Source organism: Sciurus vulgaris, assembly GCF_902686455.1.
Source record: "Sciurus vulgaris genome assembly, chromosome: 17".
NCBI classification, from domain to species: Eukaryota; Metazoa; Chordata; class Mammalia; order Rodentia; family Sciuridae; genus Sciurus; species Sciurus vulgaris.
In genome coordinates this window covers 56765570-56778226 of record NC_136478.1, presented here as the reverse complement: position 1 = coordinate 56778226, position 12657 = coordinate 56765570, and the positions used below count along the sequence as shown (strand labels likewise).

The following is a 12657-nucleotide window of genomic DNA, read 5'->3' as shown; positions in this document are numbered from 1 at the left end:
TAATAAACCATCTAGTTTCACTCACATTAATTTACTTTAAAATCACTAATTTTGGAGGTCAACATGGGCAATACGTGTTTGGCTCCCACTGGCTTTGCTGTAGATCACGCCTCTGACTTGTGGGTTGTGATGCTAACAGTTGTCTAGGTTACTCTTCAGGGACCTGGAGTTCACTTTTTCTGAAAACACTGACTCTCCGCTTGGACCTGCTGATGTCTGCAGATGTCAAGGTGAAGGCTTGACATCTCTGTCTTCATTTCGTGTTGATCTCCTTTGTCACCTTGACGTTTCGATCAGATTCTACTCAGCTCTGCATATAGACCTGCTGCACATTTGAGAAATGTTTTGTCCAAAACAATAATAATAGGGTCAACTTGCGTAGACTTGCCTCATCTCTCCCCTGCTTCAGGCCGAAGATACCTATCAGCTGCCATGACCGGAAACTGAACTATGAAAGGAGTGGGAAGAGGTGATACCTGAGTTCCTGGGAGATCTTGGCCTAATCCCAGACAAGAGATGACTATCCCTCCCCTTTATTAGACTCTCTCTCTCTTTCTCTTATTATTCCTGTCCTACATCTGTGACCCCTCAGCCCCTGGAGTTGAGCTGATGTGGAGCAGAGCTCCCTCTTCCCCATTCTTTGGTCACCAGATAGTCATTCTTTCTCCCCAGCGCTCATCCCTAGGACAGTGTTTTTTTTCCATGAGATGAGCCTCCAAACCTGGTTTCCTAACGTAAGGAGCTGAGGCCTCCAACAGTCGCTTTCATGTGGCAACCACAGGAGCAGTGAGGACACAGCTCTGCCAGCCCCTTCAAGCCTTCCAATGACTGCAATCCTGCCAGACCCCAAGCCAGAACCACCCTGCCATCTGTGGTGACTGACCACAGAAACTATGAGATACGAAGGTATATGATTATTATTTTAAGTCGCTAAGTTTGGCCATAATTCATTAGACAGTATAAGATCGCTAATTCAGCACTCAAAGGATCCTACGACTTTTAAATCACAGGACTAGTTAAAATAATTGAGGGGGGGGTAACCCGGGATTGAACTCAGGGGCACTCAACCCCTGAGCCACATCCCCAGCCCTATTTTGTATTTTTATTTAGAGACAGAGTCTCCCTGAGTTGCTTAGTGCCTCATTTTTGCTGAGGTTGGCTTTGAACTCTCAATCCTCCTGCCTCAGCCTCCCAAAACACTGGGATTACAGGTATGCGCCACCACACCTGGCTAGTTAAAATAATACTTTAACTTTTTCATGTAATGTCACCTAAGTCCATTTTCCCTGGTGGATGATGACTGCTGCTGGGGTAGGGACAGAACCCGTTTTCTGGCTGTTGGTTCATCCATCATCGACATGTTTAATTGAACACTCGTGCCAAGCGCTATGCTGAGCACTGGAGATCAGAGCCAGGATTAAGGTGATACAAACTAGGTCCCCAGAGCATAAAGTTAAAGGAAACACTTGGTCTCAGGCTCGTGCCAGGGCTGGGTTGACATCCAAGTGAGTGTCTTTTCCACCATTGCTCCTTGGGCACTTTGCTGACCTTTCTCCAACCTTGTTGAAGATCAAGAAGTGCACAGGAGAGGAGTTCATCTCTGGCCCCTTTTATCCTTGCAATATTCAATAGTTTTGTCCTGGTTCTTCTGTCGGGAACACACGTCTAATTTACGCCATTCTGTAATATGCTTTGTTGTTGCCAGGGCAAATCTCCCCTCAGTGTCAACCGGCATGCCTTTATTGAGTGCGAACTCTGTAGCGGTGTTCTAGGTGATGAAGGCACAATTTACAGATAAGGTGCCTGCTCCCAAAGATGCACCACCTAATGGGAGATCTCCACAAATCACACCCCACCAATGAAGCCATTAAAAGTTGGAATAAAGACTATAAAATCCCCAAACTAACTACTAGAGAATTATGAGAGTGGGAGAGGGGATCTTTGTATCTAGGATGTCGCTGTAGATCTGCACAGGTGGTGTTTAAGATAAGGGAAGAAGAACCCAAACATGGAATGGGGGGAGGGACAGTCATCAAGGGAATAGTAAGCGCCATGGGAAGGCCCTGAGGTGGGAATGTAATTGCATATTAGAGTAACTGAAAGAAGACAAATGGTCTACTGGAGAGAAGGTCCCTACTACCTTACAAATGTTAATAATGGACATTCGTGATCATGTCCGAACTAAGTTGGACATGATAGTACACACCTGTTTTCTCAGGGACTAAGGAAGCTGAGGCAGGAGAATTACAAGTCAGTTTCAGCAACTTAGGGAGACCCTGTCTTAAAATAAAAGGGGCTGGGAATGTAGCTCAGTTAGACCATCCTTGGGTTCAATCCCCAGTACCACAAAAAAGAATGTGAACTAATATTTCTTGAACATTCACTATGTGCAGACTACTGTGCTGAGGACTTTGAAAACTTAATGCTTCAAAACCACCTTACTGAGGTGATTCCTTGATCCCTCCTATTCGGCCGATGAAAAAGCTAAGAGGTGAAATCGCTGGCCCAATATCACACAGTTTAGACGCAATGGCCAGGTTTGCACATTTTTTTCAAATTCCGCCCTCCCTCCCCCGTATTGGTTATTGATTCCGGGCCCCGCACCTGTCAAATTCAAGCTTTAGAGGCAGGGAAAGTGTGCTCATCTGTCTTCCACTAGGAAACACTCAACGCTAAATGCATTTTATTTTATTTTTTCAGTGCAGAAATGAACCCAGCACCTCCCGCATGCTGAGCACAGACTGTACTGCAAAGATGCACCCCAGCCTCAAAGTATTTGAAACAGCGCGGGGAGTGAGCCTGAAAAGACAGTGACACTTCGAGGTCACCAACGCCGTCTCTTCTTTGTAACTACTATTCCCAGCCAGCCCTCTTCCCCGGTGTGCGGGTGTGGGTAGGAGGCGACCAGAACTACATTTCCCTGAATGCAAACTCCCTTCGTTGACTGCCAAGCATCTCGGGAATTGGAGTCCTTCAAAGAGACACTCGTCCTCTACTCCCGGCATGCATTTGGAGCCCGGCTCCTTTGGGGACAGTCGCTGAGCATGATGGGAAGCGGGCCCGCGCCTTCTCCCTGGTCTGCCGGCTCGCTTATGAAACTACAACTCCCAGTGGGCTGTGCGCGAGAGGTAGGCGGGTTCTTTTGCCGGAAGTCCGCTCCAGCTCTGGGACCCGCAACTGCAGCCGGAGCCGGAGCCGCCCTGTTGCCGCGGGACCGGGTCCGCTGGGGTCCGGATAGGGGTCGCCATGGTAACGGGGGCGCGCCTCGCCCGGGACGGATGGAGGGAGGGTCCAAGTGCAGATCCGAGGCTTGGTTCGGCGCTGACAAGTGCAGCCCTGCCGCGGATGGTCTGGACCAGATGTGGGCTCTCGGGCTGGGGAGGAGGGAACAGGGCCTGGATTCGCGCTCGGGTGTGCATTGGGTTCTCCAGGCAAGGGACATTGAGGAAAGGGTGTCCAGAGAAAAAGGCAGTGCATGCGGGAGGCACCGAAAGTGGTTGGGGGCTTTTGAAACAGGATAGGTAACTCGCGAGGCACTGGAGGTGGGGAGGAGGCTTTGAAGGACTGCAGACACCTGCCCGCCGGTGGGGCAGGAGGGTTCTCCAGAGGCAACAGTGGGGTCGTTAGAACAGGAGCAGGATACTGCTGAGGAGAGAGACTCTCCAGGGCAAGAGAGTGGGCACTGGAGGCCGGTCGTGGGCACCTGTAGGGAGGGAGTCAGGAAAATCAGGAAAGTGTGCTGCCAGAGGAGAGGGCGCGGAGTAGGGACTGGACGGCAGAAACGAATGGGAGGGCTGAATAGATCCTTCCATGACAAGAGGTCTTGGAGGTAGGGAGGAGGCTTGGAAGAGGGGGCTCTTGGGGCAAGGACTGAGCACTGGATTTAGGGGGTACTTCTGTCCCCCAGGTTGGGGCTCTGGAACATAGAAAGAGTTCTTTGGTCAGGGAATCAGGAAAGGAGATGATTGGGGGAGAATGTCAGAACAGTGGGTGAGTTTCTCCAAGGAACAGGGACTTGGAAGCAAGATGTGACCTTGGAACAAGGGATATCTCCAATGAAAGACCCACTGAGACTTGAGAGAGGGGACTGAAAGTGAGAAAACGGGAGGGGGGCTGGAGATTGGGAGGCATCAGAGGGCACAGAAGCAGATGAGGATGCTGGTGGGAAGATTGTGGACAGATTCCTAGAAGTGGGAGAGATTATAACTGGAAGGAGAAGCAGGAAGAGGTATTGAGGGGAATAAGAGGCAGAGCTCTCAACTCTAGACTTGCTGTAGCTCCCCTTCCCATGTGACCCTTCTGTCCCTGGCTCTGCCCCAGGCTGTGGCTGCCTGCTGTGCCCACACACACCCCTTCCTTTCCTGCACTGGACCCCTACCCTGCTAGGAAGTGGATTTCCCAGGCTCAGCAAAAGGAGTTCGTGGAAGGAGAGTGTAATATCCTCTTCCTGTCCAGCCTGGTGGGCTCGGGGGGTGGTTAGAGTGTGTGAACGCTTAGGAAGGGTTGGAGGCTCCTACACAGTGGGTAAGGAGGTTCTGAGCAAGGCCTTTGAACTCCAGATCTAATTTCTGGCTGTGAGACTTTCTTTCTCTGAACCTGTTATTTTCTCATCTGAAAAATGGGCAGGAGCATGCCTATCCCAGACAGAACTGGGCCCAAAGACAGCCTTCCTAGCTAGGTGAGTTTGGGTCAGGGTTTTCTCAAAGTCAACAACATAGTATAATGCTACTAAGACCTAGTGTTGATAGGACACTTAGTGAATGTTAAGTACTGTACTATACCCTTTATGTTTATTAACCTGTGTGTTGGTCTTTGGAGGAGGTATGCTCATTAAGTTCATTGTACAGAAAGAGAAGCTGAGGCTCAGAGAGGTTAAGTATCTGCCCATGGACACACAGCAAGTAACTGATAGTACCAGGGTTTATTCTGGCATCAGAATAAACTGTACTCTCAGCTTCTTGATTGAACGAATACCTTAGTCATTATGATAACTAATTGTGTGTGTGTGTGTGTTTGATAGCTAACTTTTTTGTGCATGTATAAAAGCACGATGCTAAGCCCTTCTGACTTTAACTGTGGTTTTCACAGTAGCCCAAGATGATCCACCTGGCTTTTCAGAATTATAATAGCAAACTTCCTAGAACTGATGATAGCTGACACATACAGAGCACATAGCCTGAGACACTGTGCTGAACTGAGGCCTAAGCAGTTAAGTCACTTCAGAAGTGACTTTTGCAGGATTGGAGATGTGGCTCCGTGGTAGAGCACTTGTCTTGCATGTGTGAGGACCTGGGTTCCATCCTCAGCACCTCAAAAAAAGGAAAAGAAGAAAAGAAAGAAAGAAAAAAAGAAAGCCCTGACATGTGCTACGACATGGATGGACCTGAGCATGATTCTAAGAGAAAGAAGCCAGTTACAAAAGGCCACATTTATACAGTCCACTTGTACGACATATCTAGAATAGGCAAATACACAGAGGTAGAGGGTAGACTGGCTGAGGGGAGGAAGAGTGCGTGCTTGTGGGTAGGAGGTTTCTTTTGGGTGTTAAGAATTTTCTGGAATCGGTGATGATATTTGTACAACTGTGATATTCTAAGAGAATATCCTAAAAACCACTGAACTGTCTACTGTGTAAGAGTATGAATTTGCGAGGCATGGTGGCAGATATATGTCGTCCCATCTACTTGAGAGGGTGAGTCAGGAGGATCGCAAGTTCAAAGCCAGCCTCGGTAACTCAGTGAGACCCTGTCTCTAAATACATAAAATAGAAAAGAGGCCTGGGGTTGTGGTTCAGTGGTTAAGCATCCCTGGGATCAATGCCCAGTACCAAAAAAAAGAAAAAGAGGGTGAACTTTGTGATATGTAAACTATTCCATTTTTAAAAAGAGAAAAGTTAGCCAAAAGAAAAAAAAGTGAAAGCAGGGCTCAAAATGAAGAATCTGAGATGCAAACCTTTACTGAGGGCCTACTGCATACCAGCCTCTGAACTAGGTTTATAAACTTATTAAACCTCCAGAACACCCTGATTCAAAAAAATAACCTCTTCTTGGAATTTGTTTTGCCCATGGGGAAATAGGCTTTGAGAGGCAGATAAGAGGAGATGGAGCCTGGGACTGAGGGCCCTGCTGCTGGCTCCAGGGTTGGCCACTGCCGGAAGGTGGGCTGGAGGGACCTGGGACAGAGCCTACGCTGGGAGGCCTGTGTGGGCCCTGGGGAGCAACCAGGGCCAGCACCCTATCTCCCCTGCAGGGATGGGTGGGGCTGTGGGGCAGTGGCCTCCAGCCTGCTGCCTCCCTGCCTTTCTCACTTCCTCTTCCTCCTCCTGCTGCCCCCAGATCCGATTCATCCTCATCCAGAACCGGGCAGGCAAGACGCGCCTGGCCAAGTGGTACATGCAGTTTGATGACGACGAGAAGCAGAAGCTGATCGAGGAAGTGCATGCCGTGGTCACTGTCCGAGATGCCAAGCACACCAACTTTGTGGAGGTGACAAATGCCCCTCCGGGCCTCCAACACCCCCTCTGTCCTTGTGACCTCTCCTGGCCTCCTGCCCAACTTTTAGCTACAGTGATCCTTTAACTGACCCGCCTTCTCCTCTTTTTCTTCCCTCAGCTCACTTTAGCTTCCTTCCTTCCTTTATTTAGAGACAGTGTCTTACTAAGTTGCTTTGGGCCTTGCTAAGTTGCTGAGGCTGGCCTCAAACTTGTGATCCTCCTGCCTCAGCCTCCTGAACTGCTGGGATTGCAGGCGTGCTCCACCACGCTTGGCTACGAGTCTCCATCTTTTATTCCCATGACATTCACTGGCATGTAGCTTCGTGGTAGAACACTTGCCTAGTATTAGGAGACCCTGGATTCCATCCCCAGCACTGCAAAGAAAAAGAGATAAGACCCATTGTCCAGTAGAATTCAACAAATATTTACCACAGGCCTACTGGGTGCCAGGCACTGTTCTCGGTCCTGACAGTACTACAGTGAATGTAACAGACACAAATCCCCGGCCTCAGAGAACGGGTGTCCTGGTTGGTGGGAGAAGACAGATAGTCATGGATGTGGTACTCAGGTGGCCATGAATTTCAGCGGGAATAATAAGCAGCTGAGGTGAGGAGAGAGTGCTGGGCGACACTGGGGAGGGCCCTGCAGCTCTAGGTGGTTTGTTCCAGAAGGCACAGTGAAAGGTGACACTAGAGCCAAGACCTGAAGGAGTCCAGGCAGTGGAAACAGATGGCTGTCTGAGAGAGGAACATTCCAGACCAAGGGAACAGCAAGTATGAAGGCCCTGAGGCAGGAGCATAGGAAGGGCATTCCAGAAATAGCAGGAAGCCCGGGCCTGGCTGGGGTAAGCCAGGAGGAGGGTGGAGGGTGGAGCAGACATGAGTAGAGACCTGACAGGTGCCGGGCCTCGGGCCTCCTGGAAGATCGGCTCAGGAAAACGGAGCACAGGAGCATTTTGAGCAGAGGAGGGATAGGGCCTGCCTTGGGCTTCTGGGAAGCAGGGGCCTAGTCTGGAGGTGACAGCAGTAATGCAGGTGCATATATGGGTGACAGAGCCGCCATGGAACTGACGGGGTGGCCAGGCATGGGCTTGGAGTGCTAGAGGAGAGACCCGGGCTGGGGTCTGGCGAGAGCCCCTGCAGTACTCTGGCTTTCTCTGCTGTGGTGGAGTCTGGCAGAGCAGGCTGAGGCTGAAGGCCAGGAGGAGGTGTGGGAAGGTCAAATCCAAGGGGTCTGAAAGTCGCAGGCACTGAGTGGCCTGGGTAGGAGGCAGAAATGTGGGAGCCCAGCCAAGGACTCGTGGTGGCTGTGAGACCGGAGGACAGGGAGCATGAGGGGCCACGGCTGGAAGCAGAGGGTGGAGGAAAGCCGTGGGACTCCGGACGCCAGCTGCCATCAGGGAAGAGAGCGTTCCAGGAGGAAAGTGGGACTGGCCACTGGGGGCGGCCAGCAGAAGTCACTGGTGGCCTTGCCAAGAGCTGACAGTGGGTGAGGGGAGGAAAGGAGAGCTAGAGGGATGCTGGGGGTGCCGCTCTGGTGGCCCCTGCTGCCCGCACAGCGCCTGGTCCTGTGCCAAGAGCTGGGTTTGATACACATGAGGGTCCAGAAGTGGTCAGTGAGGCCCGGACAGACGGGGCAGCCAGAAGGGCAGAGGGTCAGGTGGGGAGTGAGACGGGGAGCCCGAGCCACAGGCCTTCAGTTCCCTGGACCCAGGCTCACCCGGTCGTTCCCTTGTGTGGTTACTTACCCGACGTCGCTGAGTCCTGTCTGGCCAGCCCAGCGCTCCTTCCCAGCAGTGCCTGAGAGCCCTGTGCTGCTTCTCCTGGTTGCCAGCGACGCAGAGCCTGTCTCCAGGCAGTGGCCACCAGAGCGGCAGGGCTGGCTGGAGGAACCCAGCCCTGGAGGAGGGGGTGCCACGGGCGCAGAGGTCCTTGGTCCAGCACTGATACACCCAGTATCAGGCTGAAGAGAGGCCACATGACATGTCCCTGTGGCCTAGTGATCAGGAGGGGGGACTTGTGAGGGAAAAACAAAGGCTGGGAGGCGGGAAACCAGGCTGTGCTTGCCTGGGTCAGCTTCCCGTGGCCATAGTCACAAGTCACCACCAACGTGGGAGCCTGGCCCTCTGGGCTGGGCGGGAGTCCACTTCTCGCCTCTTCTAGCATTAGCCGCCTGCCAGCTGCCGCCCAGCGTCCTTCCCGTCTTCAGCACCAGCAGCAGCATCTTCAGTCTCTCTGGCTCTCACTGTCCCACCCCTCTTTCCTTTTTAAGGACCCTGCAATGACATTGTCCCATTCAGATGCTGCAGGACCATCTCCCCATTTCTTTCTTTTTTTTTTTTTTTTTTTTCTGAGGATTGGTACTGGGCATTTAGCCGCTGAGCCACATCCCCAGCCCTATTTTTTTTTTTTTTTTTCAGCGCTGGCGATTTGAACCCAGGGCCTTGTGCTTGCAAGGCAAGCACTCTACCAACTGAGCCACATCCCCAGCCCTATTTTGTATTTTATTTAGAGACAGGGTCTCACTCAGTTGCTTAGCACCTCGCTCTTGCTGAGGCTGGCTTTGAACCTGCAATCCTCCTGCCTCAGCCTCCTGAGCCTCTGGGATTACAGGCATGCGCCACCACGCCTGGCTTTATTTTTAATATATATATATTTTTGTTGTAGATGGACACAATACCTTTATTTTTCTTGTTTATTTTTATGCAGTGCTGAGGATCGACTCCAGGCCTCACACATGCTAGGCAAGTGCTCCACCACCGAGCCACACCCCCAGCCCTCAAACTTCTTGACCTCATCACGTCTGCCAAGTCCCTTCTCACCAAGTAGGGCCAAATATTCGCAGGATCCAGGGATTAGGGTACGAACATATTTGGGGGCCATTGTTCAGTTTGCTGTAGCATCTGTGCGGTGATGTCAGCCCCATGTGGAGTGGCGTTGGGGACAGCGTGGCATCCTCAGCTTCCCGCATAGGCTCGCAGTACAATCTGGAGACAGACTTTCCCAGGCAGGGATAACCTGAAATGGAACAGGGTGGGTGTGGGCAGTGCCAGATTGTTCAGAGGGGACACCTGCCCCCGCCTGCAGGAAGAGGCTTTTCAGGAACAGAGGTGAGATGGGCGGCAGGTCCCTGAGAAGCCTGAGAATTTAAAACAGGAAGAGGATGCTACCAGGACAGGGCAGCCAGAGGGCTGGGGGGAGCCAGGAGGGCGAGGTCAGCAGGTAATAAAGGAGCGCTGATCGGTGCCAGATTATCTCTCTTTCTGGTATGTGTGGGCAACACTGCAATAATATTGCAAAACAGAATCTGCTTATAGAAATTAACAGTCAGCTAAAGAGTAAAAAATTCAAGGACTAATGTTGGCACCCACTGTGACCACCAGGTGGCGACACACGCACACATACCACCACCACTACCACCACCACCCCCCAACACACACTCTGCCACTCAGCCCCAGCCCCAGCCCCAGCCCCTGTCAATCTCTTTAGGACCCATGAATGTAAAATTAGTCTGCTTCCCTGGTCCAGATGTAACTATTCATGGGTTGTGTGGATGTTATTACGGTGGTGTTATCCTCATGTTTACATATTCCAGTTGAGCATCCCTTATCCAAAAAATCTAAAATTTTTTTTTTTTTTTGAGACAGTCTTACTCTGCTGCCCAGACTGTCTTGAACTCCTGGGCACAAGCCATCTTCCTGCCTCTACCCCATGAGGAACTGGGACTATAGGCATGTGCTACCCAACCTGGCTCAAATCTGGAACTTTTTGGGTGCTGACCTGAGTTTTCAGATTTTGGAGCATTTTGGACGTTCAGATTAGTGTATCCAACCAGTAAAGTCTGTGCAAATATTCCAAAATCTGAAAAACTCCCAAGACTGAAACACTTGTGGTCCCAAGCATAGCAGCTCAGGGTACTCCACCTGTATTCAGTTCAGTGAGCACAGGGCCCAGGTTTTCCTGGAGACAGTAGTGACCTCTGTACTACCCCCCTAGGCCTGGCACACAGTAGGCTCAGGAGGTGATGGAATCAGTCCAGGCTGAGGACCTTGCCTCTGCGGAGGTGATGGTGGTGTGGCTGGCCAGGTTCTGTCGGACATTCCAGCTCCAGCTCAGCCCTGGGCCTGGCAGGCTGCTCCCTCTGCCTGGCACTTCTGCCCATCCTACAGGTCTCAAATGCGATGCCCTCCTTCAGGAAGCTTCTCTGGCTCCTGGGCTTAGGAGGGGTTTAGTCCCCACTGGGGCCGCCTGACCCTCTGCCAGGGTGTGAGTCTCCCTCCCCTGGACAGTTAGGAGGGCAGAGCTGGGCCTGCCTCTCTCACTGCTGGACCCCCAGCATGGACCAGGCACTGCCTGGGCTGCAGAGACCACACAGTGAGGCTTTGGCCCTGCTCTGCCCGGCACATTGGGTCCTAGGCCTCGATCACTGACAGCCTCTCTGTCCACAGTTCCGGAACTTTAAGATCATTTACCGACGCTACGCTGGCCTGTACTTCTGCATCTGTGTGGACGTCAATGACAACAACCTGGCCTATCTGGAGGCCATCCACAACTTTGTGGAGGTGCGTGGCGGTGGGGTGGGCCTAGGCGGCCTGGAGCTCTGGTCCCCTCTCACTCCGTCTGTCTGCCACCTGTGTCCTCTTGACTCTGTCTCCCCTCACAGCTGCCCCAGCCCCCTGCTGTCCTTCCACATCTCTGTCCCCTTCTCCTGCCTTCCCTGCTGTCCAACTGTCTTCCTGTGCCTTAGGCTGGCTCTTCTGCCATCTTTCTGTGTTGTCACCCAGTGATCCCTGTCTTGTGACTCTTCTTCGCCTCGCTCTGTCTTAACATCTCTGTCTCCCTCCCTGGGTTTGTGTCTCTTTCTTCATCCTTTTCCTAAGCTTTACTTGACTTTTTTGCCACTTATTTTTATTTTTTGAGTACTGGAGATGGAACACAGTGCTTTACCACTGAGCTGCATCCCCAGTTCTTTTTCATGTCTTGAGACAGGGTCTGGCTAAGTTGCTGAGGCTGGCCTTGAACTTGTCATCCTTCTGCCTCAGCCTCCTGAGTTGCTGGGTGACAGGCATGTGTCACTGTGTCTGGCTTCTCCGTCTCTTTCTTATGACCTTAGCTCCTGTCTCTGTGCATGCCCCTCCCTGCCCGTCTCTTACTGCCCTTCTCTCCCAGGTCTTGAACGAGTATTTCCACAACGTCTGTGAACTGGACCTGGTGTTCAACTTCTACAAGGTAAGCGCCTGGCACAGGGAGGAGGGAGTGTGTGTGGCCCAGAGCCCTTAGCCACCAGGGCCCTTGATGTCCACTTCCTGGCTTTCTTGGTGGCGGGCCCCCTCTGCCCGCCTCCCCTTCACACAGGTTTACACGGTCGTGGACGAGATGTTCCTGGCCGGCGAAATCCGCGAGACCAGCCAGACGAAGGTGCTGAAGCAGCTGCTGATGCTGCAGTCCCTGGAGTGAAGGCCGCCGCCCGCCGCCCGCCGCCCCTCCCTCAGCCGCCCTGGAGGAAGGGACCCAGCTGGGTCTGGGCCACAAGGGAGGAGACCGCCCCCCACTGCCTCTGGGCTGTCAGTGTCCAGAGTCACCACGCCGTTGTCGTGTGATGCTGTGAGTGTGTGTGGAGCCCCAATAAACCCGCGGTCCCGCCTGGCCTTGTAGTCCTTGACCTCTTGCCTCTCCCAGGGACCCAGGGACCCTCAGGCGCCCTGCCCTCCATCAGTCAGTGAGTCGGTCAACAAGCACCCACTGTGCTACACAAGGGGCGTGAAAGCCCCTTCAGACTGCCCCACCCACACAGGCTTCCTGAGGCGCCGGCGGGGCGGGTCAGGCGGCAGTGCGCCCCAAGTGCACTGATCGGCCAGCCCCGTCCCAAGCCGCTGACCGGATCACCTTCCTCGGCGTTCACAGGAAGCGACTCTTGTCCCCATTTTTCAGGTGAGATCACTTAAACCCAGGAAAGCTCAACTATTTGCCCAGGTTCACAGCTCCTCGGCTGAGCCAGGGTCGAGCCAGGGAAGCTCGAGTGACTGTGGACCCAGGGCTGCGGGGCACGCACGTGGCCATAGCAGCCCTGCTGGCCTTGGGGCAAGGACAGCTCTCCACTGAGCTTTCAGGCCTGGCTTCCACCCAGGTGCTCAGGTGGCCCTCTGGCCAGTGTGAACAGAAAAC

General features: G+C 52.7%; 1 protein-coding gene across 2 annotated transcripts; it reads left to right on the top strand.

The window, feature by feature from the left end:
- Window positions 1–3092: 3092 nt before the first annotated feature.
- AP2S1 (adaptor related protein complex 2 subunit sigma 1) lies at window positions 3093–12139 on the top strand. 2 transcript variants are annotated; one of them, XM_079119558.1, is made up of 5 exons: window positions 3093–3249; window positions 6336–6485; window positions 10941–11054; window positions 11662–11721; window positions 11848–12139. In XM_079119558.1, exons 1-5 carry the CDS (start codon window positions 3247–3249, stop codon window positions 11947–11949), a joined length of 429 nt encoding a protein of 142 aa, XP_078975684.1. In that variant the 5' UTR covers window positions 3093–3246; the 3' UTR covers window positions 11950–12139. The 2 variants fall into 2 exon arrangements, with proteins under 2 accessions (XP_078975684.1, XP_078975685.1); XM_079119559.1 differs by lacking the exon at window positions 3093–3249 and adding an exon at window positions 4654–4678.
- Window positions 12140–12657: the final 518 nt, after the last annotated feature.

Coding starts and splice junctions, on each gene's coding strand:
- AP2S1 (XM_079119558.1), top strand. Junction 6,486..10,940: donor AGCACACCAACTTTGTGGAG/GTGACAAATGCC, acceptor CTCTGTCCACAG/TTCCGGAACTTTAAGATCAT. Junction 11,055..11,661: donor CCATCCACAACTTTGTGGAG/GTGCGTGGCGGT, acceptor CTTCTCTCCCAG/GTCTTGAACGAGTATTTCCA.